The sequence below is a fragment of the Fonsecaea erecta genome (assembly GCF_001651985.1).
Source record: "Fonsecaea erecta strain CBS 125763 chromosome Unknown Scaff3, whole genome shotgun sequence".
NCBI classification, from domain to species: domain Eukaryota; kingdom Fungi; phylum Ascomycota; class Eurotiomycetes; order Chaetothyriales; family Herpotrichiellaceae; genus Fonsecaea; species Fonsecaea erecta.
Genome location: NW_017387246.1, coordinates 3,372,746 through 3,396,199, shown reverse-complemented (window position 1 = coordinate 3,396,199; position 23,454 = coordinate 3,372,746). Strand labels below are relative to the sequence as shown.

The following is a 23,454-nucleotide window of genomic DNA, read 5'->3' as shown; positions in this document are numbered from 1 at the left end:
CGTCGGCCGCGAGTCGGACCACCGTCTAGCGCAACCGAATGCGGTTTATGCCCTCCAAGACGATCATTGCTCCCACCGGATCAGGCGGCGGCGGAGGCGTCGTACCGGGGTCAGTATTTCGCAAAGTTCTGACACGGGTTTCCACGCGCAGGTCGTAAAAAATGGGCTCGTGTCAGCAACTATTCGACGATATATACCGTAGATAGCTTACCCCGCTCGATAGATGGCACATTATTCAGGCAATTAGCCGGACCATATGGTCAGCAATGGGTTCTGGGACGGTTCTTACGTCCGGGGCAGCCGAGATATACTTATTCTAAGGCTCTGACAAGCTAGAGAGGAGAGGGGGTGAGAGAATACGCAAGTGGTGGAAGGAAGGGCTGGAGGCGGAAGGCGGAAGGCTGAAGCGTGCTGTATATGCATCGTCAAGGCTTGGGTGCCCTTTTTTGGGATTGGGATCACCCTGAAATACTATCAGGATGGTGTGTGTGTGTTGTAGTCGTTTCTAGCTCTTCCTTCGTTGCATAAACACGACCCCTGAGGAGGCCTGACGGGGCACGCGCACGCGTACGAGCACAAAAGACAACTACATACCCCGTTCGTACATGGGTAAAGCGTACCCTACAATACTTAGCTAGGGATCCCCACGCCACCACCACCACCACCACCAACATCGATACTGCCCCCCGTCCGTCGATACAGGCATCACCTGCTGAGGAGGGAGTGAGTGAGGGAGCGAGCGTCTCTCCATTCCCCAAGCGGATGGATGACGGATACCCAATTCCGCGACTACAAGGGCCCATCCTTGCTTGCTTCCAACGCTCTTGCAGCGTACTTGTACTTGTACTTGTACACTTAACATACATACATACATACATACATACATATCTTGCTGGGGGAATGGGTGGGGATCAGAGTTGCCCATGTGCCAGGCGGAAAAGGGGAAAGGAAATTATCTCAGAGAAAGAAAAAGATGCCTCTCCACCACGTTGTCTGTGCGTCAACGTCATTTTCAAACCTGTGGCTGTGCGGTGGGTTTCTCATTTATTTCCCCCGTACCAACCTCGCAACCTACCTCTGTACCTATGTATGCACCCACGCAGTTGTGGGCGGTTAGTTAGTTACCCGTACTTGGCACGTGGTACGTGGTACAGAATCGATAGCATCACGCCTGCAGGGTACGTACATACATGTCGTGAATGACGTATGTGCCCGGTACTCAGGTCGGTACTTACCGTAAACTAATTAGCTCGTATACATATCTCTCTCTTAGGCATGGTGGGGGCAGGGGGGCGATGGTGGCGGTGGCGGGGTACGCAAGTAACGATGACGACTTACATATGTACTCGGTACTTACTGTATGTACTTCGAACCTGACGCGGTACGGGTGCGGATATAGATGACGAACGCAATAATAATGATAACAGTAACAATAATAATATCGTGTGTATGTACTTACCTAATCTGTACGCAGCAAGAACGATAAGCATACGCCACAGAGTCCGACAAACTGCAAGCTCCGTACGACTAACCGACCGACCGACTAGCTGTAAATCTCTGTTGTTGTAGTTGTTGTTGTTTTGACTCTTGCTAGTGCAGAGTATTAACGCAGATAGCTCTATAGAAGGAAGGAAGGGAGGGAGGGAGCGAGGCAATCAGGAAGACTTAAGTTGGCCCAGCACGTAGTGATTCCCCGTTCACACTGGTATGCAGGAAGGTAGGAAGTGTGATGGTGGCGGTCATGGTAAATAGCGCGCCCACTTGACGAAATGGGTCTTGTCCTCTTCTGTAGAAAAAGCTAATCGAGCATGCATCGGGGGTTTCTTTGGATAATGGTAGGTGAAGAAATGGGGAGGGGGGCGATGGGCGATGGGAAATCCCCCATAAACTGCAAAGGCGCCCGTGTGTGGGGTGGAGCCTGCTTGGGGGGGAAAGGCTAGGTTGATTCGAGTTTGGAGCTCGGGGTTTGGGTCTCTGGGGGGTTTCTTGGAACGGCGGTCCTTTTTTAGTCTTTTCGCTGACCGAATGAATGATGGAATGGAAAATGCGCACTACGACGTAACGGCGTAGGGATGGCAAACAATCAATTAGCGTATGTGATAAAATAACCTCGAACCGAGACGAAATGGGTTCAATTGGAAGGGGGAAACTGCGCACAGGCGAGAAGGGGGTTTGGATAAGCAGGCGAGGTCATTTGACGTTGCAAAAAAGGGTCGCTAGAATCATGGGGGCGGATGATGATGGTTTGGAAAAGGCACCCGTGTCCGCCGCCCACCCAAAAGAGAACTGACGGCCCCAGGAAAAAGAGCAGATTTAGCAACCAGAGGCACCAGAGGTGAACGAAGGATTACGAAAGCCATGGGCCCCACTCCCCTCCCCAGCCTCCCATGGCTACATCGCTTCACCAGACACAGTCCTGTGCACTCCTACCACGGATGTAGAGACACGAGCCGAGCGTTCGATGGGCTGTTGGCCGGCAGGTACGACTTTTGTAAACCTTCCCCCCAAGGCCTTGGGTTCTTGGTGACTTTGTCGAGATCACCGTCCCAGAACTTCCCGGCGCTAGAACCGACCTTTTCTGGGCTAATCTTCGATGCCAGCGCGCCAATCACTTGGCAGGGAGCTGATTGGGGCCCATTGGCGACCGGCGAAAGGCTTGGGCATGACGACAATCAAACATCGCTAAGCCGACGACGATCTCACACATTCATTCCATCATGACGTGCGCCGGTCGAATATCCTTTTGATATCGGTGTTTAGGGAAGCTTCGCCATGAGCAAGAATCGCTCGTGACGCGCCTCTCCTGCCGAGTCCCGACCACAGGTTCTGGCTTGCGGGAAGCGGTGTCAACAAAGTCCAAAACGACAAAAGAGAGAAAGGACGATGGCTGAAGGCAACGAAATAGCATTATTGTGTATTAAAAAAACGATCGATAAGTTTTTGGGAGCAGAACTGTCCAAGAACCAAGCAACGCAGATTGGGGTATCCAAAGAGATGTAGTATTGCTTTGCCGATTCCCCAGTTCCGTACAGCACCACACCTCCCCCAGTATGATGGATGATTCATGCCTCTCGGGCAGCTTTCATAGTCTGTGATAGTAACATTTCTTTCATAGTGGTCTTGGGCGCATCCCCTTCCACATATGTTGTCGGGTGCGCTCTGCATATCGGACCGGACACGAAACCATTGTGGAGGTTCGCTTAGACGGAGCTGTCGACCTTGTCCTCGCTGCGAGCGGCTCTGCCCTTCTCCGACCAGGGGAAGTGAAGGACGGGGACGATGAAGAAGCTGTTCGAGGTGTCGGCGATACCGGCGAGGGCATTGTACCAGGCCAAAAATGCGGCCAGGATACCGAAAGCACCTCCAGCACGGGTCAGGCCAGTGTGAGGAGCGCCGTTCTCGAGGACCAGGTAGGAGCAGCCCAGCATCAGGAAGGCCAGGTCTAAGGTGAAGAACAAGAGGAAGAAGGCCACGGTAGACTTGAGGGTGCAGATGAGGAGGAGGAAAGTGAAGATGAACCAGCCCTGTAAATTCCCCAGTTAGAACTGCGTTGGGACATGCACTCGCGAATGGGGGTCACTTTACCATCAGGTAAAAGCCTAGACAGTCAAGCAGGGCCTTGGAATTTTGCTGCTCGGTGATGGTCGCCTCGATCTCGAAGCCGCCAGGGGTGAGAATGATGGCGAAGGAGATCCAGAAACCGCCATAGGAGGACAGAGCGGTGGCACCGAAAGTGTTGCCCACGGCCATTTCCCTGTGGATTGGTTGTCAGCGCCCATCCACCACGGCTCCATCTCGCAGCAAGCCAAACTTACCACATGCCAGCCAGAAGCTGCACGAGACCACCATAACCAAAGGCGAGAGAAATGACGATGGCGGGGACTTTGACATTTCGGGTTCCCAAGTTGATCAAGCTGAGGACGAAGGTAGTCAAGGCGAAGGCGCACAATCCCAGAGGAGCCGGGTTGGCGAACTTGCGTTTCTCGACGCCTCTGTAGAGACCGGGTTGGAATTCACCACCGAAAGCTGTTGGGATCGGTCAGTCCACGGCGTTCTGACACGGGAAGGGTCAAACTCACCAGGCAATGTGGCATCCATGTTTGTTCGCATGTGAGCCAAAGGGCCATATCCGAAGCGAGCAGCATTTTGGGCCGCCGTCTTCTCTTCGTGGCTCATTCCTCGGGTGGCCTTCTCGAAATCCTGGGCATGAGATGAGGTGTCACCGTTGACTGCCGAGTTGACGGCGTTGTGTTCTGTGTTGGTGGCCATCGTGGATAGAGCTTGGCACTGGTAGGGGCAGGTGTGAGTACGGCGCAGTGAGGAGCGAGCTACTCGAATGAATACTCTTTGCGAACGGACGAGGTCACCAAAAAGAGCCGGCAAAGGGGGATAGAGAGAGGGAGGGAAGGGCGGCCACGAAGAGGGGATCTACGAGTGTTTATGTATTGCTCTGGAATCGCGCGCCCACGCACGCACGCACGCCCGGGGCATGCAAAAGTTACTAAGATGTTCTGGGGAATGGAGGGTAGCCAGTGTCGGCATCGGCGGGGAGGAAGTTTTTCCTCGTGTTCTGTTCGCGGCATTGCATTTTCTAGGTGGACCGACGTTTTGCAAAGACTGGCAGGGTTGAAACAGGACTAGGCTAACGCACTGGATCGTGGACGGGGAGTGGACAGACAGCTGTTGGGAAGGGGGTGGGTTTGTGGGTTTGGTGGACAGATGACAAGGTTGAGGGAATGATCACCTGCGTCTTAGAGCCCATGGAGCCCTGGGCTGAGTTCATGGGTTGAGGACAAGATCTGTCCGGAGCTTGGAGCTTGGACCTGGACCACGACAATGACGGGGGGCACCAGGTGTGATGCACTTTTTCTGGCTGGCAGGCAAGCGATCTGAATGGACCGGAGGAGGAAGATGAAGCAGAAGCGAAGAGTCGCATTTGCCGTTTAGCCTGTTATTGGCGACGGGCGAATGACTGCAAACCGCAAGAAGGTGGAGACGCGGTGTTGGATGTTTGCGGTCGAGCGGAGGAAAGAAAAAGGATGGCGACTCCGACTTGATGGCACCAGGACGACGTATGGGACCTTCAGGCGGTCAGGAGTCACGCCACAGAGAGCAAGAAGGGCGAAAGAAGGAGCTTGGCATGGGGCGTCATGGGTGACTGAAGGTTCGAGACTTGCAAGAATAGTGATTATACATACCAAGTCGGGACGAAGAAAGAAAAGATGCAAATGACAAGCAATAAGCAATACGCGGTCGGTACGGAGAGTGTTTTCTCCAGAGTAGAGCGAACAAAAAGAGAAAAAGCGAAGATCTGCCAGGAGCAGCGGAACAAGTGGAGACGTGACAAATGCACTAATTACTGCGTCCCCGTCCACACCCCCCACTGAGGGCGGAGGAAGAGGAAGAGGAAGTGATGATACTCGTTCCATGATTCCTGTTCCCTGGCTGTCGATATTAGCCGTGAAACCAGCCAGAGAGAACGAGCAGCTTCCCAACTGGAAACGGCGGTCAGCCCAGTGTGATTGTTTATTGCCTACTGGCTAAAAAGGACGCCTATAAGCAGATTCCACGGGCAGTGCCAGTGCCAGTGCCAGTGGCCAGTGCCTCCAGTCCCCTAATTACGTCTTCACCCAAAACAGCTCGATACCCGAAACCGCTCAACCCACCCCAACCCACCCATTTCTGCTGCTCTTTTCACCATCATAATAATATCATTCATTCATTCATTCATCCATCTTCTTGCTCCCACGCCTCCAGCCTTTTCTCAATGATTGACTACTCTTGTATACTGCGTACAATATCCCCTGCCTATTCGGTACTTTCTGTAACCTCCGCTGCACTCGTGTGCCGGTTTGCCTGGTAGCGGACGCCCCTGACATCACCTACTAAGGAAAACGTCCAACCACCAAGCAGCTAATCAGCAACTGACAAGCCACACCGCAGTCTCTCCAGATCTCGATTCGTCGTCCCATCGCCCATCCCAACCTAACCTCCCGCAAAACCGTATTCCTGCCTGTCACACCAGGTCTCTCACGAATCACGAGACATCTGCCTCTGCCCACTTCCCACTGCATCCGTCGAGCGCCATCCTTTGCCTTCCGCCCACTTCCGCCTACCTCGTCGGCATCGGTGCTGTTCTTCAGACGAACCCACGCGGAATCCCTTTCCTAACACCTGCCGCCGGTGTTCTAGAAGCCTTCGAGGGCCCGACCTCCGTGTCTGCTGTCAAAACCTTCTCTCAACCCACCCAATCTATATTCGACCACCAGGCTGACTCCTCGGGATTGTGCGATTGCACTAACGCCTCCATATCGATACCGTCTCCTTCTTTCACCACGATTTGCCACTTCCATTGCCCCGGGTTTCTGCTTCACGGGGTTGTTCGTGTTGACATGGAGAGGCCCGTGTGTTCTTCTCTGACAAGCCGCTTGAGTTCCCGACATCGCTAATAAATCACACCACTTTCTCGCCTAGATCTCAATCGATCGCGGTTATCATCCTTGCCACCATCTCTTCCCTTTTGGCAAGCGTGCCCAACATCGCTTGCGGCTGGACGGTCAACCACCCCCTTGATCTCAGCAATTGCAAAGACCCCTGCGTATTTTTTTGAGGTTTGCTGTTCGGGTACCTGGATTTTTCGCATCCAGGTCAGATGGAAAGGCCATGTTCCGGAGAAAGATTGCCGAGACCGTTTCCTGCGCCTGATGACAAGTCCGTGTATCCAGCGCTGACTCGCTACGAATTAAGAGGCTCACCTTGTCCTGTCCTCGACCCCCTTGGCCCGTTCCGCAGCAGTACTACTTTCGTGAGAATTCTTAGTTCTTTCACCGTGTTTTGGGCTTCTGTCGACCCGAAATCTAGGGAGGGCTCATGACCAAGAGCCCTCTGACAGCCAAATCGTGGCCTTGAGGAAGAGTTTAGAGTCTCTAGTGCGAAAAAGACCGTTTGCTCTTCTCTGCAGCCCTCCTGCGATGTGTATAGGTAGGCATTTCTTGTCTGTCCAACATTCTTGATCGACTTCTGCAAACGCCATGTGACTGTCGTGCGGGCAAGGAGGGTTTGGGAATTCTGGTGTGTCAAGGATTGTCAGCAAACAATGCTGGGGGAGTTGAGCCAGTAACGACGGGGATAGTACAGCCAAGATTGGCCTATTGCTGATCTCTCTGGTGATTCCATTACCACACAAAAATCGAATGCCATGGATCTGCGGAAGAGCCGAGAGAGGACATCTATCTCGAAGAACCGGGGTAGCCATATGCTGCTTCAAAAGGCTGCTATGTGAGATATTGCTAGCCAGCCAATCGTGACTCCGAACGCTACCAACGACTAATCAGACGATGGTATAACAATCCACCACTGGCCACACGCGGAGGGAGACCATTGGCATATCGTATCTGGCACATGCGCTACAGCAGCCCAACGCCTGCCAGGACATTTGCAACAGTGCCTCGACCAGCGGATCTTTGGCACAAAAGCGAGTACGACGCCAAGATCGCAATACAAATATTCGACATCTCCTCACGGATGACCATATTTACCCTTCCCCAGGTCTCCCCTCCCGGATAGTTGTGTTGACATGGTTGGAATGGTCTACCCGAACACTCCCTCGCATCTCCGGGAGCCAGTCATGGCTGCAAGAACAGGTTTTCCTCGTCAACATTCTGCCTGTGTGGATGTGTGTGTGAGGAAATTCACGACAGTGGGCTAGGCTTACCCCGGAGAGTTGGCGCGCAATTCCTCATCACCTTCCCCAACCGTCTCGATGGGAGAGGGACCGTCGGCAATCAGGGCAAGGTGTCTGTCGAGAGTGTTGATGAGATTCCTCAATCTATGGCGAGCTCCTGCCCCGGGCCTGTATGGCTCGTCACGACACGGCGTGGCGACGTATTGCTCCAATGCATATTTGGGACCAGCTAACCTGTCTGTTGGAGCCGGGGTATATCAGCAGCAGCATCAATATAAGATCAAAAATACCAGAAGATGAAGCAGGTATTGACGACCATCAGAGTTGACGAGGCAACTAACTGTTTCGAGGTCCAGAATTTGGTGACATGACAAAGACTATCCGTTGCTGAATGCGGCAATGCTATCAAGTGCTGCGAATGGCCAAGAAGCCCGGGAAGCCGAGTTAAGCAAGTTGGAGGTTGAAAAGAAAACACGCCCAAGCTATGCTGGAAGAAGATTCTTTATACTTTGTGTTGACGGACAGAAGTGGTTGACTAGATTTCCGGAGATTGAGATTTCCAGGACACTGGCTCAATGGGACTTTGACGGCACGCAAGTTGAAGCAGCGAACGCATGGGAAAGGGTGGCTAAGTCAACTTTCGAGCCCGGCTAGCAGTCTGCCCCTTCAAATCCCTGATACAATCGAAGACGACGACAAAGAGGTACATGAGTTTGACCCCTCCCACGGACGCAGTTCGCACTTTGGCTCCGAATTTCAGCCTGAAGACGGGATACTCAGTGGGACGCAGATGCAGCGGACGTCAGTGTACCAGCATGGGTCGCGACAAGAGCTTGCCTCGTTCTGGAAGGAGACAGATTCGGGCTGCCTTGATCCGAAAGATGTTTGGTTACTCGCTTTTCTTCTCAACCCTAGCACCGTGAGAGGAGACGCACGCATGACGACGTAGAAGTATGCGAGTCGACTCAGCGAGTGCGCCAGGGAACCGGTCACCCGTGTCAGGCGTCAAGTGCAGTACCGATGATCGACAGAGGGCGAATGAACAGACCCAGGCCTGGGGGGTTGATGATACGATACGAAATGCTCTGCCTGGGGTGCCCTTCGAGCCGGTGACCTGGGACGCACTTACACAGTGTCGGTTCCTGTCCGATCTAATTCGGATCAGCAGAGCATTGCAGCTGGCATGCGCAAAGATCGGATAGGATGCTGCACCAAAATTGCCATGGAATCGGCCAGGGCCTTGTTGAGTCGTGTGCAGAGGGCCAAGAGGGTAATTGTCCCCATCTCGCAACGTGCAGAATCCTACCAAACTCTATGCAGTACTGGGGGTGGCCGGGGATGATCGCTTCTGCACACGGGGACGGGGATTGTCATTCGCTTCCAAGTCTCTGGGTCTCTTCATCCCCCAGCTTTTTGGGCAAGTTGCATGAGGGATCGGGAGCCCGTAACCCCGGGTGTGTTGTTCAAAACTTTAACTTGCTTTTTTCTTTCCAACGAAACCGGGCTATCGACAGTGTCAGCTGCATGACGATGAAGGTTTGAGCAAATTGACCTGGACTTCTTTCCCAAGTCGAATACATGCCCGCGAGCAGGGTTTGTACCGGATGTGACCGCCCAGTGCGTTCGACTTTGAGGCCCTAAAAGTATCCAGCAACGAGGATGAAGATAAGATGGCACCCACCCTAGGGAGAATAGACTGTTTTGCCCCGAGCCACTGCCTCACACGCGGCCGGAGGCACGGGAAGGAACATGTGCTACCGACGCAGGGGGTGATGAACATGGCACATCACCCGGGCGCGAGAAGCGAAAAGGGGGGGAACTTGAAAGTCGGTCAAGGCGGCCAGCACATCCCCTTGACTAGCGCACGTTGGTCGAATCAGAGACACAGACAGAGCTACCTGACATATCATCCGGACCAGGGCCGGGGTGGTGGTGATGATTAGCTACCGACAATACTCGATACTCATCTCTTTTTCTTCTCCTCTATCTCTCGAGTTCGGCCCTTTGGCTCAGACAGGCACGGACAGGAACCGCTCGGATCCCTGCGTGTTGATTGACGTAAAACATATTAGTGCGGGTGGTACCTCGTCGCACATACGTGGGACTCGAAACTACTGCATATTACCTACCGACCTACCTCGCTACCTACCAAACTATCCCGCCCAGCAACAGGCCGGCTCCTTTTTTTTTGTTGTTGTTGTTTTTCGGTCCCGCTGGTTTTTGGGTATCCACGAATGAACAAATGGGGCAGGCGGTTCAGTTAGATAGTTAATTGGGCAGTTCGTCAGTTAGCGACTGCGCGTGCATCATGTTTTGACTAAGTTTTCTTTGTAGTGTGTGTACTCCGTACTTGGTAGGTATGTAAGTTTGTATCCATCTCCCCCACCCGCCTGCCCCGTCGCATGAGGGAGAAACGGGCATTTACCGTGTGGTGCTTTCAGCGGAGAGAGTCAGAGTAGAGCAGAGCAGAGTAGAGTCGAGTAGGGTTAGAGGGGGGCCGGAGGGGGAAGTGGATGGGAATCAGCTGCCGTGAACTTTAGGTTCGGGGGGCACCGGATCCGCGTGGTTATTTTGGGGGGGAAAGGGGACCAGAGAGGAAAGACAGGAAGGACGGTAGGGAGGAAACGAGCATCATTATACTAAAGCACAAGAGATGAACACGCAACAAATGGTATGTGAGATGTGAGATGTGTGCAATGTGTACGAGCCAGAGAAAATTCATTGATTCTTCTGTAGCAGCAGCAGCAACTGAACAACAGCAAGTAACCGATGTTGCATCAAAATCCCTATCCATCTCTCTCTCAACGTCATGGTCGTCGTTGTCATGGTGAATCTTTCTTCTCAAATCTCCGAAAAAGCAAAAGGGTCCTCCTCTCCAAAGATACAGAAACAGTCATCTCTCTCGACCGAGCAGCTCCCTGATAAATTTTCAACAGCACCAGCACCGTACCTTGTCGTAATCCCATAATGGTGTCAGAGTACGCAAGTACCTTCTCAAAAGAGTCCAGCACATGTGTTGTGTCACGAGCAATCAATCAATCAACCAACTAGCCCCCTGATAATACCGCCGCACCAGTCAAGATTTAGAACAGGTTTTCCTTCCCCAACCCGACTCAGTCAGCACAGGAGGTTGTCTGTGCGTGTTTCTGCTTCCACCCCCGAGGTCATGCCTGATGTGTATCTTCCTCCGTCTCCATGACTTTCCATCAAAGGACACACCACTTCTTCGTCAGCATTTCATTGTCGAATGTCGCCGTGGCTGGCAGAACTGTGAGCGGAACCGATGTCACGGGGCCTGTCGTCTAGCTCCTTCAGTACTCGCGCCAGCAGGCACTCAGACACTTGGAACTCGCGTCTTTCTTTTGCCTCCAGCCTCTTGCACAGTCTGGCATTGGCCTTTTCGGCTTCTCTTCGCCGTGCTTCCTCTTCCTCTTTGAGTCTCATGTGCCGCGCCTCATGACCTTGGACGATGTGCAATATTCTCTCACTGTCCTTTCGGGGTTCGGGAATCTTGGTGTGCGGAGATTGCAGGACCCAGAACTTACGTACGCCTGGGTTCGTGTCGACCGGAATCCCGAGTCTCTTACTGACGTCTCTGAACAGTTTGTCGAAGGCGGTCAACTCTGGGAGGTCTGGCGAAGGCCTGTCCCGAACGATGCACCGTTTGTGAGCCCGAACCATTGGATCTTCGCCTGATTGTCGTTAGTGGGACGGACATACGGACTTGACAATCATGTCCACTTACTGCCCCATTCATGGATTGCGTCGACAATAGAGTCGTATTCCAGCTCTCTCGTGCGAGTCGAGAGCATTGCAATCAACAACGGGAATTGAAATTCGACTGCGGGGACTTCTCTCTTCAGAAATTCAACGTATTCGTTCAGCTGGTACGCCGCGATTGAGACACGACGATTTTCCATCTTCCGGCCACGCTGCTCCCCTTGGGTCATTCTGCCAGCAAGATGTCTCCACTGGAATCTCCATGGAGCCTTTTGCTCCAGAGCTACCTCCTGGAAAGCCTCACAAGTAGACTTGGTTAAACGTAATTTCTCCCTAATCTCGCGTGGTTTTCGTCGTCTGCCGTATCTCTTGTTGTCGCTCTCATCTTCTCTTCTCTTCCTCTTGGTGCTGTGAGTTTTGGAAAATTCAGAATCCAACGGCTGATGATGGAATGGTTGTAATTTTAAATATCCGGGTTTGCGATGCCCGTTCTCTAAAACACTCGGCAAAAATCCTTCCAGGCGCACCACTGTCATTGGGGCCCGAATTTCCTTCCATACCAACACCATCGGCTCACCCATATTGAAGAAAGGTAGGCTTTGGGCGACATTGTAGGCCCTGAGCAACGCCTCGGCTTGGAAGATATAAGCGCCCGGGCCGATCCTCCATGTGTCGATGATGGCAAGTCTGATATTTTGACATCCACGCTGCTTAGCTGCCAGCGCTTCCGAAAAGACCCAAAGTGGGGAAGTCGCGAGTGAGATCCAGGGGCTTTGAAAGGCGCCTTTTGCCCTGTGCATATGCTTGAGGAGACTTTCCTGAATGTCTCTTTCTGTCATGAGCTCTAGGTCAGCGCACATGTCTTGTTTTTGACGTTCACTCTTGAAGAGTCCATCACCATTTTCACCGGCACTGTCATCGTGCCAAAATCGGAAGAGGTATCTCGGAATACCTTGGGTGCAAGCTGACACAGCTCCCAGATTTACACGGTGCTGGCAGAGCTTCCACTTCCACAGGCCCTCAACCGAGACTCTCTTATAGATCACCATTCTGAAGGGATGCCTCTGTTCTTCCTTCGACCTAAGTTCCGCACAGGTCTCCAATGGCGTCCCTGATTCTCCTTGGCCAAGATGGATATGAGTGAGACGCTCATTAGTGCAAATGCCCCAGTCAGAGCCACCCTCGTCCGAGCAGACGTAGGGCTCTTTGAGGTACTGATTATACCTTGGCCAATTTTGCAGCCTCGACATGATCAAAATATTGGTCGATTGAACAGAGAGGCATGACACCGGAGACGGTGGGTCAGTGTATAGGTCTGAAGCTGATCAAAAACAAATGTACGTCCAGGCAGGAAAGCCCGTTCCAACGATAACGTGAAGAAGCAAAAGAACGAAAAGATAGGAATGAGATATGGCCAAAGCCAGAGTGTGACCAAGAAGTTGATAGGGTACATGTGTCCAAGCTTAGAGAAATGGATAAGCAGCGTGCAGATATGAGCAGAAGTCAAGCCTGCCGCCACTGTTGCTTGAGAGTCAGCTGGGATGAGAGAATTGTCAAGGAAAAGAGGATGGCAGTTAGAATTGGTATGGATGGAGCTGGGAAGAACGCAGGATGTAAATGGGATGTGAGACTCGGTAGAAGAAAAGGTCAGAGCAAAGTGAGTAGCCTATAAGACGAGTATAGAACAGAGTGGAGGAAGGCAAGAAGAACAGACAGACATATGAGAGAAAGAAGTGAGGTGAGTTAAAATGGCTTGAACGGATTGACATGTGGTGTTGAGGAGTGAGTGCTGTTGAAAATGGAGATATCTTCAAGCAGGAAGCCATCGAGAATTGCGGCATGTGCGTGTCTCTTATTGAATAGCCGTTAGCATATGAGAGCCATCATTCCCACGAGCTCTTATCAAGGTCTTGAAGAAGTGCTCGCGACTGACACAACATCGAGCGTCCTTACTATCCTTACATCGCCTGATTGAGCGGTAAGAACGTTTAAAGGGCTTGACTGTTGTATCACGTCCAGACAAAAACCTCCGCTTTCAGGAATGCCATCAATGGACGTATGGCATCAGTCATACAACACACACGACGTGCGACATGCTTGTCTGTCATGAATATAGTCCTGCTTCCTCACCAGGACCAGAGGAAGCAGGGTGGAGTAGACAGGGCCCTGCTAAAAGCCCAGATTTTGGTCTGCCACTTGCGATAGTTGGGGAGTTTGGAGTGTCCCCTGGATCCACGTCTTGATCATGGGAGAGAAGAGGTCAAGATGCTTCCGAGTGTGGTTGCTTGCCAGCCAAATGGGGCCAAAGCTGTAAGTTAAGTGCTGTTTGTAGAGGAAAGGGGATTGGGGGAATTCGCATTTGAGACTAGGGCAGAATCCTCTCTGCGTAGTATGAGAGGGCGTGAGGCGCCAATGTGCAGACATGGTTCCATGAGCTGCTTCCACGCGGCAACAACAGCATTCCTTTGGAAGAGGAAACAGGTCGAAAGAAAAGACGAAAAAAACTCGAGACCGTGTCGATGCCAAGATTGAGATATTGCGCCAGGCTCAAAGAGGACAAGCCCCGGTCCGGCCAGAGAGAGATTCTCCGGCTCCGGGGCCCAGATATCAAAAACTAGCAAACTGCTCGCGCTTCTCTCTTTCTTTCTTTTCTCTCTTCACACTTCATGAAATATGAATTGAACGCATAATCAACCGCCAATTCCTTCATCCATCCATGGAGTGGTAGGTCATATTGGCGTACTAGACCGAATTATCTATAGAGGCACTTATAAGGCTTTTCGTTCGAGATGGGAGTTTTCGAACTCCCGTGGTGGATGTGAAGTCACCTGCGTGCCGAACATCTTTTTTTTTGCTCTTCCTATGGATCGGATAGATCCTTCACGGCTGAGGAATGAATTATGCTTGATCCAACCGAATGGAGACATCGTTCAGACACATGTAAATATCTAGACAATTTTTAAAGGTGAAAAAACCAGTGCAGTTAGTAGAATTAGATCAATCCACATGTAGAGACAACGACACCGCTTTAAGTTGTACCAAGAGGCTGGAAGGTCGTTCTTCGAAATTCTCTACTTTGCACGATACCTTGTTGCCAACAACCTCTGAGATCTCTGTACCAACGAGCCTTTTGGCTTGGCGCAAGGGAGACCTTTTTCCTACCAACACCGAGTCCTCCGATTTGATTTTTTTGATTTTTCAAATCTCATCCTCTCCGCTCCAATTCCTCGAGCCGGCAAAATGAAACTCCTCACCACCAACTTCCTGACCTGCGCCGTCAAGGCCTGCAAGTCCTCCTCGGCCTCGTTCCCCCTGCATTTCAAGGACGCCGTGCTGGAACGCACAGAGATCGAGTTCAACCCGTTGTTCGTGAAGAACATCCTGCCGCGCGTGAACTGGGAGGCGTTGACCGTCACGGCGACCGAGTTGGGACTGCAGGCGATGGTGCCCGAGAAGAACCCTGCCGACCTTGACGACATAAATCTCGAGCGGGAGGGGGATGACCACGCGATGGACGTTGAAGGTGACCACCAGCCCGACAAGGAACAAGGAGATGCTCAAAAGGAGGCCGGGATCGACGAGGACGTCCTGAAGAAACTACACACCCTCCTCCTCGAGACCGGCGTGTCGGAGGGAAAACTCGTCTGTGGAAACTGCGGGTTTGAATATCCCATCAAGGACGGGGTGGGAAATTTCCTACTGCCCGCGCATTTAGTGTGACGAGGCACAAGAGACGGATTGCCTCTGCTCTGCGTCAAGAGAGAAACCTCCGCATTGATCGTATCTCACTCCGCAAAATGTCCACTCCCAATTACCGGGATACATAGGGTCGATCAGCGGAGCGACAGGAACGTGAGTTTGCGCTGAACCAACCTCTGCAGGCTCGCTTACAATGAAACGCCGAGACAAGAAGAGCCTGGAACCATTCGGGTTTGCACAAAGCTGGAAAACAGTCATCCACTGACAGGGAATCCCCAGACCGCGCCGTCTACGTCGTGGGCAACAGTCGAAGTCGACATGTGAAATCATGCGGGAGCAACTGCTCATCACCAACAGGCCTGGAAGGCTTGGAAGCCCTGTAAGAGGGAAATCACCGCTGAATGTAGGCTCTATCGCAGTTCAAGGAGGAGTGAACGCCCAGAGGCACCTACTTCTCTGTGTGCAAGGGAAGAAGAAGCTGTTCAAGGGAAAACGGAGCCGTCAAATCTGTGGAAACGCCGCCCATGAAGGCAAAGCACTTTGGCAACTACTCTATGTGTGGAATACTCAGACGTTCTGCAACGCGTACCAGGGTGACCAGGGCTTCGCGCTGGGCGCAGTATTCGGTTGCTGCGCTTGTCGAGCAGGATTTTGAGATGATACAAATACACAAAAAGAGGGAGAGAGCACCCTCTCAGCTCCATTCATTTACAGCGTCGACCCTTCCGTATTGTACCAGGACTGGAGTCGAGTCCAACGGAGTTCATTCATGGTCGGCCGCCACTCTCCTGCGAACTCATCATTTCCTGCCTTGTTGAAATAGGATTACGATGATCCTGGTGAACTCCTCACAGCCACTCCCCTGCCCACGACATCGCACCGCCTCGTGCCGATTCTCTCAATGCAAAGATGGAAACGCGGCCTCGCCTTTCCATGGACCCATGCTGTACCGTGACTTTTGTCAGATCTCCGTCCCTTCATCATGCCGCATGGAAGAGAACGCCGGACCCAAATGCTCTTCCATATTTTCAAACGCACGTATAACATCGAAAGAAGGATCTGCCCGCCAGATTCCGCCACGCATTTGAAGACCCGTCTGCCAGTGGAGATGCTGGAGTATTAGTTAAGGAAACCTTTGCAGACCGCCGAGCCACAGAGACACGGGATGCGGTCGTCGCTGCCGAGCTCACGCTCGAATTTATAGTCGTACGTCAATTCTTCATCTGAGGACAAAATGTCAGCTTGCAGTCATCCAGGAAAGAAGAAACAGTCTTTACCTTTTTCAATATCTCTGAGAGCATAGATGACGATCCGTTTCGTGCCGCCCACCCTGATGATCTTGGCAGTACAATTGGGCGAGCAGCTGTGGTTGATAAATCGTGCGATTCCACCCTTCTTGGTCGCATCCACGACAGTCCCTTCGTCGATCCGGAAGAGGTAGCTGCTGCCAATGCCACTCTCTGTGTACTTAATCTCTCTCAAATCGGCGATTTCCTGCCGGATCTTCTCTCCCACATACTCGATAATCATCTCGCTCGCTTGAATCCGTTCCAGCGAATACAAGCCCCAGTTGTGGATGGCAGATCTGGCGAATTTGACAGGTTTCTTGCGTTTCTGAAGTTGATTGAACCGCAGAACGTCGGCGTCTTCACCCATACCCTGTAACATCTCCCGCTGTCTGTCCAGGTCTTTGACAGTCCGTCGGTCGTCTGCACGCTTACCACGGGATGAAGCTTTGGGCAGTTCCACGACCTGCTTGCCCGGATCCTTCTTAGCTTCGGCTTCTCTCTTCTCCCTCGCCTTCTGCACCTTGATGCGATGTGGCAGATATTTAGACTTCTCGGACTCGAGGATTCTTCGCACAGGTTCTGTCCTTGCAGAGCCCGAGGCGTTGGGCACATAGTAACCATCGATGGGTGGCTCCGTCCTAAGGGCACCCGGTTGAGTTCCAGGTTTGAGATTTCGAATACGCTCTTGTTTCCATGCCCATGCCATCGGATCGCCAATGTCCATGGCGTTTTTCAACTTCATTGCAGATGACAGGTATTCGAGATCCTCTTCGTCAAACAAACTTGCTTGCCATCCTCGAAGATCGGGAATGATATCGTCGTCGTCATCAACGGTAGGCAAAGGCTCCTCGGCCGAGACGCCCCATTCCACTTCGGGCCTCCATTCGGCCGCCTCAGCGAGAGCCTCTTCCTCCTCTGCGTATTCCAGAACATTATCAACCACTTCGGCCGCTTCGGCCTCTGCTTGCGCCCGTCGGAATGCTTCTTGCTCCTCCAGGATCTGTTTCTTGGTTTTCTTCTTCGGCTTGGCCTTCTTGACCTTGGCGGCGTCCGAGTCAACATCGGGAGTCGCTTCAATGGGAGTTTCGACTTTGATATCCTCCGACCCTTCGCGGTCCAAGTCATGTTGGCCGATGCCAAACAGCTCGTCATCTGCCTTTTGACGTTTACGAGCCTCCAGCTCCTTTACCAGCCTCTTGCGCTTCCGAGATGACGGGGACATCTCGTAAATGTTTCTTTCAAGCTTGGCAATGATGAGATCTTCCGCAGTTTGCTTGCTCATATCGAATTCATCTTTGGCCACGCTGTCCCCCATCTCGGATTCCTCCCGAGCATGAAGGCGCCGTTTCGTGACCTTGCGCAGCAGTTCGTCGTCATCATCGGACATGGAGGTCATACTCATCCGGCTGGGTGGGCGACTCTCCGGATCTTCAGTGTCACGAGTGACTGATGTTCGTTGTTCATCGTCGGAATCGTCGTCGGCGTGAAACTGGGCCAATTGGTGGAACAGTGGCCTAACATTATGTCTCGTTGTTGGAGCCTTTCTCCTCTCATCACGGAAGCCAACCATGCCTCTGTCTGTGCCAGGCCTCTTGCCGATTTTCGGTAGTGATAAAATATTGAGGTTTTTGTTCCCAAGCGGGCGTCGCCCAGTACCGAAACGCGAGTCTGGTGTCTGAGAGCCTTCATCGGCATGCCCATGTCTCCGTACTCCGTCGGGGTCACTCACACCGAGAATCCTTCGCCTTTCTGCATGTCTGTTCGGATCGAGATAGTCGTAGAGGACGGGAGCAGCAACACGAGACTTGACATCTTCCAGCAGCTTATCCCGAAGCTCCTGTATGACAAGCTGCACAACAGCCCTCGAAGGATCTAGGTCCTTCGCACGCTGTCGCTTTTCTTCCTCGAGGTCAAGATCGTGCTCCTTCCTGAGCCTATAAGCCTGCTTCGAATAAACGAAATCGACGGGCCCCGTCGATGTAGGTATAGTGTCTGCCGTACTGATGGCCTTGTGGTTCCCGTTGAGGTGTAATTCCAAATTCATCACGTACGTAAACAACGGCTGCATGTGACAGCCGTGAAACACCTTCTTAGCCTCCATCTGTCCGGTCCGCGACTGTTCAAATGTGATAAAGTATCCCGTCTCGTCGCAGCGAACTTCCCGCCAATCGTACATTCTTAACCTCTTCTTCAAATGCGGGATCGTAGTGCTCATAACTGGTACGTAACAATGCGCAATGAAGATATAAGGTATCTTCAACGTTTCAGCGATGGGCGTTGTCTCGACAAGCGACGCGGCTGCGGCCACGGGCTTGCTTGGTCTCTCCGGCTTCACAGGGAGTCCAAATGGAGCCGGGAATGTAGACTGCGGCCGTGAAGGCGGCTTGCCTGACGGTCCCTTTGGAGCTGTTGGTGGTGGGCCCGTCGACTTTGCAAATCCAGGCGACTGGACTGCGGTGGGTGTCGAGGGAGAGGGAGATGGTTGTATGCGTGACTGGTTTGTGAACCCACTCTCTTTCCGATGCAGCGCAATTGCCTTTTCTACCAACTTCTCCGTGACCGATCCATCTCGGTCAATGGCCACCTGCACCGTCTTCAAGCCGATCCTTTGTCCACGTTTGCCTTCAAGATATGCTGTTTTGGCCGCGAGGACTGCGGAGATCGGTCCCCCGCCCTGAAAGGAGGCGCAGTCTTGGTAGGCGATGCTGCAGATGCCGAGAAACCGCCCAGTGACGGGATCAGTCTTGTTGTCCAAGTCCTCAATCTCGCCAAAGCTGGAAAACAATGCGCTGATCTGGGACAACGGCGTCATGGGGTCGAAGCCGGTCACGACCACGGTGGTCGGCGGCGGCGGCGCAATCGCGGTTGCAGCATCAGGCACCCACGGCTTGAGATTGTAAGGTGCAGGGCGAAATTTTGCTTTTCCTTTCCCTACGACGCCCTTTGTGTAGTGGGGGATTGCCAATCGCGGATCGGGGGGGAGGAAGTTATCATGGGGCTTTGCTCCAAAATCCTCAAACTGCGCTTTTAACTTGCGTTTGTCTTTGGGGTTCAGATTCTTGTCAAGTTCCGGATCATAAATGCACTTGGTTCCTTTGACTTCGGCGTTAGCATCGCGTGCGGATCTTCGATGGGTCGGCGGCGTGTGAAGCGGCGTCATCGAACCTTGATGGAGCGTGGACGCATTATTGATGCTACCTATCATAGGCAGAGAGCCGGAATCAGCGGTCGGGCTCATGAGTTTACCATTTGGAGGAGAGTCGGAGTTCGTGAGAGGGGTAAGAGTGGAAATTGACATGAGTTGCGCCAGGCATGACGGCGCTTGCGACGGGAGCACTAAAGACCGATGAAGCGGTAGAAGACGAACTTGCTGAGCCGACACCATTGAGAAGGTCGCCTGCGTACTGGTCACTGTCCTCCGGAACCACAACGACGGCAGCAGTCTTTGCCAAGTTGTCCTGTTTGGCGGGTATTTGTGGGCGGTACGTGGGAGCAGGTGAGGTTAGAAAGAGTTGAGCAGAATTCTCTTTCGCGTTGGCATCTTCTGCGCGATCGTCAGGACGGCGCAGCCGGGATCGGTCGAGATCCAGCAACTTGGAAGATTTCCGTTGCTGGACGCTGGGTGCGGTTGGGAAGAAATCGGCGAACTTGGAGTGAGAGTGAGAGCCCTGTGGGCGCGACATCTCCTTGATTAAAACGCCAACCGCGCACTCATCTTCGCATCTGCCCTCCTCGGTTGATGATGTGGATTATGAGAGTATGTGAACCATGAAGCGCAGGGAAATATCGGCCGTGATGTGGATTGCGAGTTTTCTACGCGTCAGTGGGCAAGCGGTCGGAAGGGGGCCGGTTTCCCAGAGGGCGCAGTTTGGGATTTGGGCGTTTGAGGACGGTAGAGGGCCTGCAAACCCTTGGTAAACGGCGATTTGAGGTCGATACCTGCTTTGAGACGAGCAGGATGGGATTAAAAAGGCCGCGGATGGGGAGATTTGAGGTTGACTTGGTCGACTGCAGTGCCTGCACTTTCAACCTCAAAGCATCGTCTTTGCTAAGTTCCTGTTGCCAAAGGAGCCAAGCCGAGATGGGTTAGCAGCTTCAGGGCTGGGCATGCGATCGACCGCGCCCAAGCGAACATCTGAACCGTCAGGGCGCAGACGCGGGCAAAAGCTGAGCATTCTCACTGAGCAAACATTCCAACTCTACTCTGCAATTCATTCGACTTAAAACAACAATGGCTCATTGACAGTGGCTTACGCGTCGGCTAAACACAAGGCTCGCCTAAACAGGTCTTCGATCGTCCGCCTGAACAGGCTGTGCAAGGAGTTTGTTTTCTCTAGCTAGACTTCCACTCACTCTTTCACAGGCATGACACAACAGCAAAATTCTTGACCCAAGATGTCTATCCTCCCTTTCCTCCCACACCAGCCCTCTTATGCCGGATGTTTTCAGCCAGCCCCAGTCGCCGAGTCGAGGGAGTTTCCCCTTTGTTACCTGCTGGAGGAGAGATGGTCGATCGAGCACACTTTGGCAGACTGGTAAGATGTGGCAATTGTTGTGGCAGGGTTACGTTGATTGCTCTCCCCTGGCTCATAGCGCCATCGAGAGATTGGCCAAGCATCTGCCGCTGAGAGCGCGGTGACCCGACGAGTTGGCACAATGCACTGAAGTCCCTCCTGCCGTCACGACAACACATAGATTACAGGGACATGAACATTCTCACCCAGCACGGCATAGCTCACAGCCGCAACTCTAGGCCTGTCATAAAGTAAAAACCGTGCACTAGGACCTGTCCATGCGGATTGAGAAAGAAGAAGCAGCTACTTCAGACTGACGCTGTTCTCGTGTTGGCCTCCGCAGGGCTCAGCATTCAGAGGAAGAGTCGTGGTTCGCAAGAGATGATCGATTCTGGAGAACTGAGATTACTCTTATCCTCGCTGATTGAGGATGATGCCTTTACTCACACTCCGGCTGCGGATCGTGGTGACTGTCTTCGTCTCAGTTCTCGCCGTTCTGCGGATATGCTGGTGTCGGACATGGCATTTCCTTTCTGCAATGATTTGAATCTCATCGTCCTTGGTTTGATCGTAGCCTTTGGGAGGATTGACTTGCGGGGTTTTGAGACAGAAATCAATCCGGTGAGAGCTGCCTTGTTGTTTGTCGACCTTTTTGATAGACGAGTTCGAGGTCGTTCTTTTCGTTTCCGCGACTGCGTGTCTCCGCTGAATTCTGTTTGCATTAAGTCTCTTGATATCTTTGACCCTTACGACCTTCTCCGACGTGTGATTTTCTTGGATGTCCTCCAACGTCAAATCGATCACATTTGATGAAATTGCAGCGTTCTCTGGCTGACACCCTGTTGGATTCCGTCGAGGCTTAGGCGCTTGCCCCTTCTCGGGCGGGGTTCTGTCTCTTTTCTCTGTTTGATGCGTTGTCGAGTTGACCGCAGTGATTGCCTCCGTTTCCCCTTTCGTAGGGTGTGCGCTCTCATTCTGTCTCAGAATCGGATGGTTATGCACTTCCTTCGTAGGATCAGGGGGTGGAGTTGGTGTCGGCATTGCCGCGTACATTGATAACTCTTCAATGAAGATGTCAAACTTGGGGCGAGGCACTTCTGCGATTTGTTCTTGAGACTGACTATCTTCATCTGCTAAAGATGAACTCGACGGCGTATCTGCGAACCAAGGCGCCTTTGGTGGTGCCTCAATCGTTGTGGGTACCCTCTTTGTTTCCCGATTCGGTTGAACGTCAAAGTCCTCGGGAGGCGAAGTGGAATCGCTGGGATCTGGTGAGCTGGCCTCCACTCCTTCCCAGAATCTTTCAAGATATATACTGTCGCGAGCTTTTCTGTATCCATTAATCTCGAAGGCACGAATCAATTGATATGACACGACCGCTTTGTACATATAAGGGATACTCCTTAGACACTAAAGCGGTCAGAGAACTCGAGGTTAGGATCAAATTGGTTATTCATACTTGACCGACAACGGTACCAGTCGAATAATCAACAACTGCTTCAGATTCTTTCAGTTTGTTGAGGACTTCACACAGCTGAAGGGCATCCTCATAACTCAGTACAGCGATGGGATCACAGAGCACAGAGCCCCAGATAAGGAACTGTGCCACGTTAGTACTTGAACTTCGGTTAGGGCGCTACGGCGCCAGAATATATACCTCGTTGATGCCTGTGTATGGTCTCCCGCTTCTGACACCAGGGGGACGATCCTGGTCAACCTTCTCCAAGTCCATGAACTGATATTTTTCAACAATATCAGGTACAAGCCAAATCCTAGGACCTATGCCGTACACTTTTCTAAACTCCTCTTCGAGTACATTGTAGTCGACAATGGCCAACGAGCGGCGTTCTGAGTTTTGTGCCAGGTGTGCTCTCATTGCCCTTTTGGAACTTCGTGTAAAAGAGAGAAAGGGGGACGAAAACGTTCTATCCTGGATAAGATGTCGGTAAGCCATGTTTCCGAAATCGTCGCCACCGTAGGTGGGCGGCGGTGGAGGTGTTGAATGGGGGCAGCCTTGGAAGCAGCGAGCACGCAGTCCGTGTTCAGGATCAAAGGCCCGAAATAGAAGTCTGGGTCTTTGCTGTGCCTCCTTTCCCCGGTTGTTGAATGTCAGCGTCAAAAGGGAGCTAAGTCTCCGTGCTGTTTCAGGAAAATCGTTATCGTCAACCCGTCGATCATCATCTCCTTCGTCGGAGTTGAGATCTGTGTCCCACCCTGCGGTTGTGCAAGAATCGTAAAACGACGACTCTGTAGACGACTCTGTCGTCGTCACAGTGGCATGATCGTTGGTGGACGAGGTTAAGGTGCTGTCCGATCTAGCCTTCGATCTTGTATTCAAGCTGGGTAATGGATGATGTAGGGTCTGCCTTATTTTGACAACTGTGGAGGAACTGCCGTGAGACCCTTGATCTCGAGATTTCGTATTGAGGGGGCGCCTCAACGGTACACCTTTAGTTCGTTTCGTCATGCTCACGACGGTGAAGACCCAATCTGTGACGAATTCGCGAACAGATATCTGAGAGCTTCGAGGATGATAGAAGGGTACGAG

At 52.4% G+C, this 23,454-nt stretch overlaps 5 protein-coding genes across 5 annotated transcripts; 1 reads left to right on the top strand and 4 right to left on the bottom strand.

The window, feature by feature from the left end:
* Positions 1–3,200: 3,200 nt before the first annotated feature.
* Positions 3,201–4,269, bottom strand: AYL99_04475 (hypothetical protein; the record flags this gene model as incomplete). Its single annotated transcript, XM_018835989.1, has 4 exons — positions 3,201–3,524; positions 3,586–3,754; positions 3,816–4,026; positions 4,080–4,269. The coding sequence occupies 4 exons, from the start codon at positions 4,267–4,269 to the stop codon at positions 3,201–3,203; spliced, it is 894 nt and encodes a 297-aa protein (XP_018695639.1).
* Positions 4,270–10,921: 6,652 nt separating this feature from the next.
* Positions 10,922–12,654, bottom strand: AYL99_04474 (hypothetical protein; the record flags this gene model as incomplete). Its single annotated transcript, XM_018835988.1, has 2 exons — positions 10,922–11,376; positions 11,430–12,654. The coding sequence occupies 2 exons, from the start codon at positions 12,652–12,654 to the stop codon at positions 10,922–10,924; spliced, it is 1,680 nt and encodes a 559-aa protein (XP_018695638.1).
* A 1,990-nt stretch (positions 12,655–14,644) lies between these two features.
* Positions 14,645–15,124, top strand: AYL99_04473 (hypothetical protein; the record flags this gene model as incomplete). Its single annotated transcript, XM_018835987.1, has 1 exon — positions 14,645–15,124. One exon carries the CDS (start codon positions 14,645–14,647, stop codon positions 15,122–15,124), a length of 480 nt encoding a protein of 159 aa, XP_018695637.1.
* A 1,098-nt stretch (positions 15,125–16,222) lies between these two features.
* On the bottom strand, positions 16,223–20,075 carry AYL99_04472 (hypothetical protein; the record flags this gene model as incomplete). Its single annotated transcript, XM_018835986.1, has 3 exons — positions 16,223–16,326; positions 16,381–19,586; positions 19,639–20,075. 3 exons carry the CDS (start codon positions 20,073–20,075, stop codon positions 16,223–16,225), a joined length of 3,747 nt encoding a protein of 1,248 aa, XP_018695636.1.
* A 1,242-nt stretch (positions 20,076–21,317) lies between these two features.
* AYL99_04471 (hypothetical protein) lies at positions 21,318–22,782 on the bottom strand (the record flags this gene model as incomplete). The annotated part of the gene is made up of 3 exons (XM_018835985.1): positions 21,318–22,316; positions 22,366–22,506; positions 22,564–22,782. 3 exons carry the CDS (start codon positions 22,780–22,782, stop codon positions 21,318–21,320), a joined length of 1,359 nt encoding a protein of 452 aa, XP_018695635.1.
* Between the last annotated feature and the right edge of the window lie 672 nt (positions 22,783–23,454).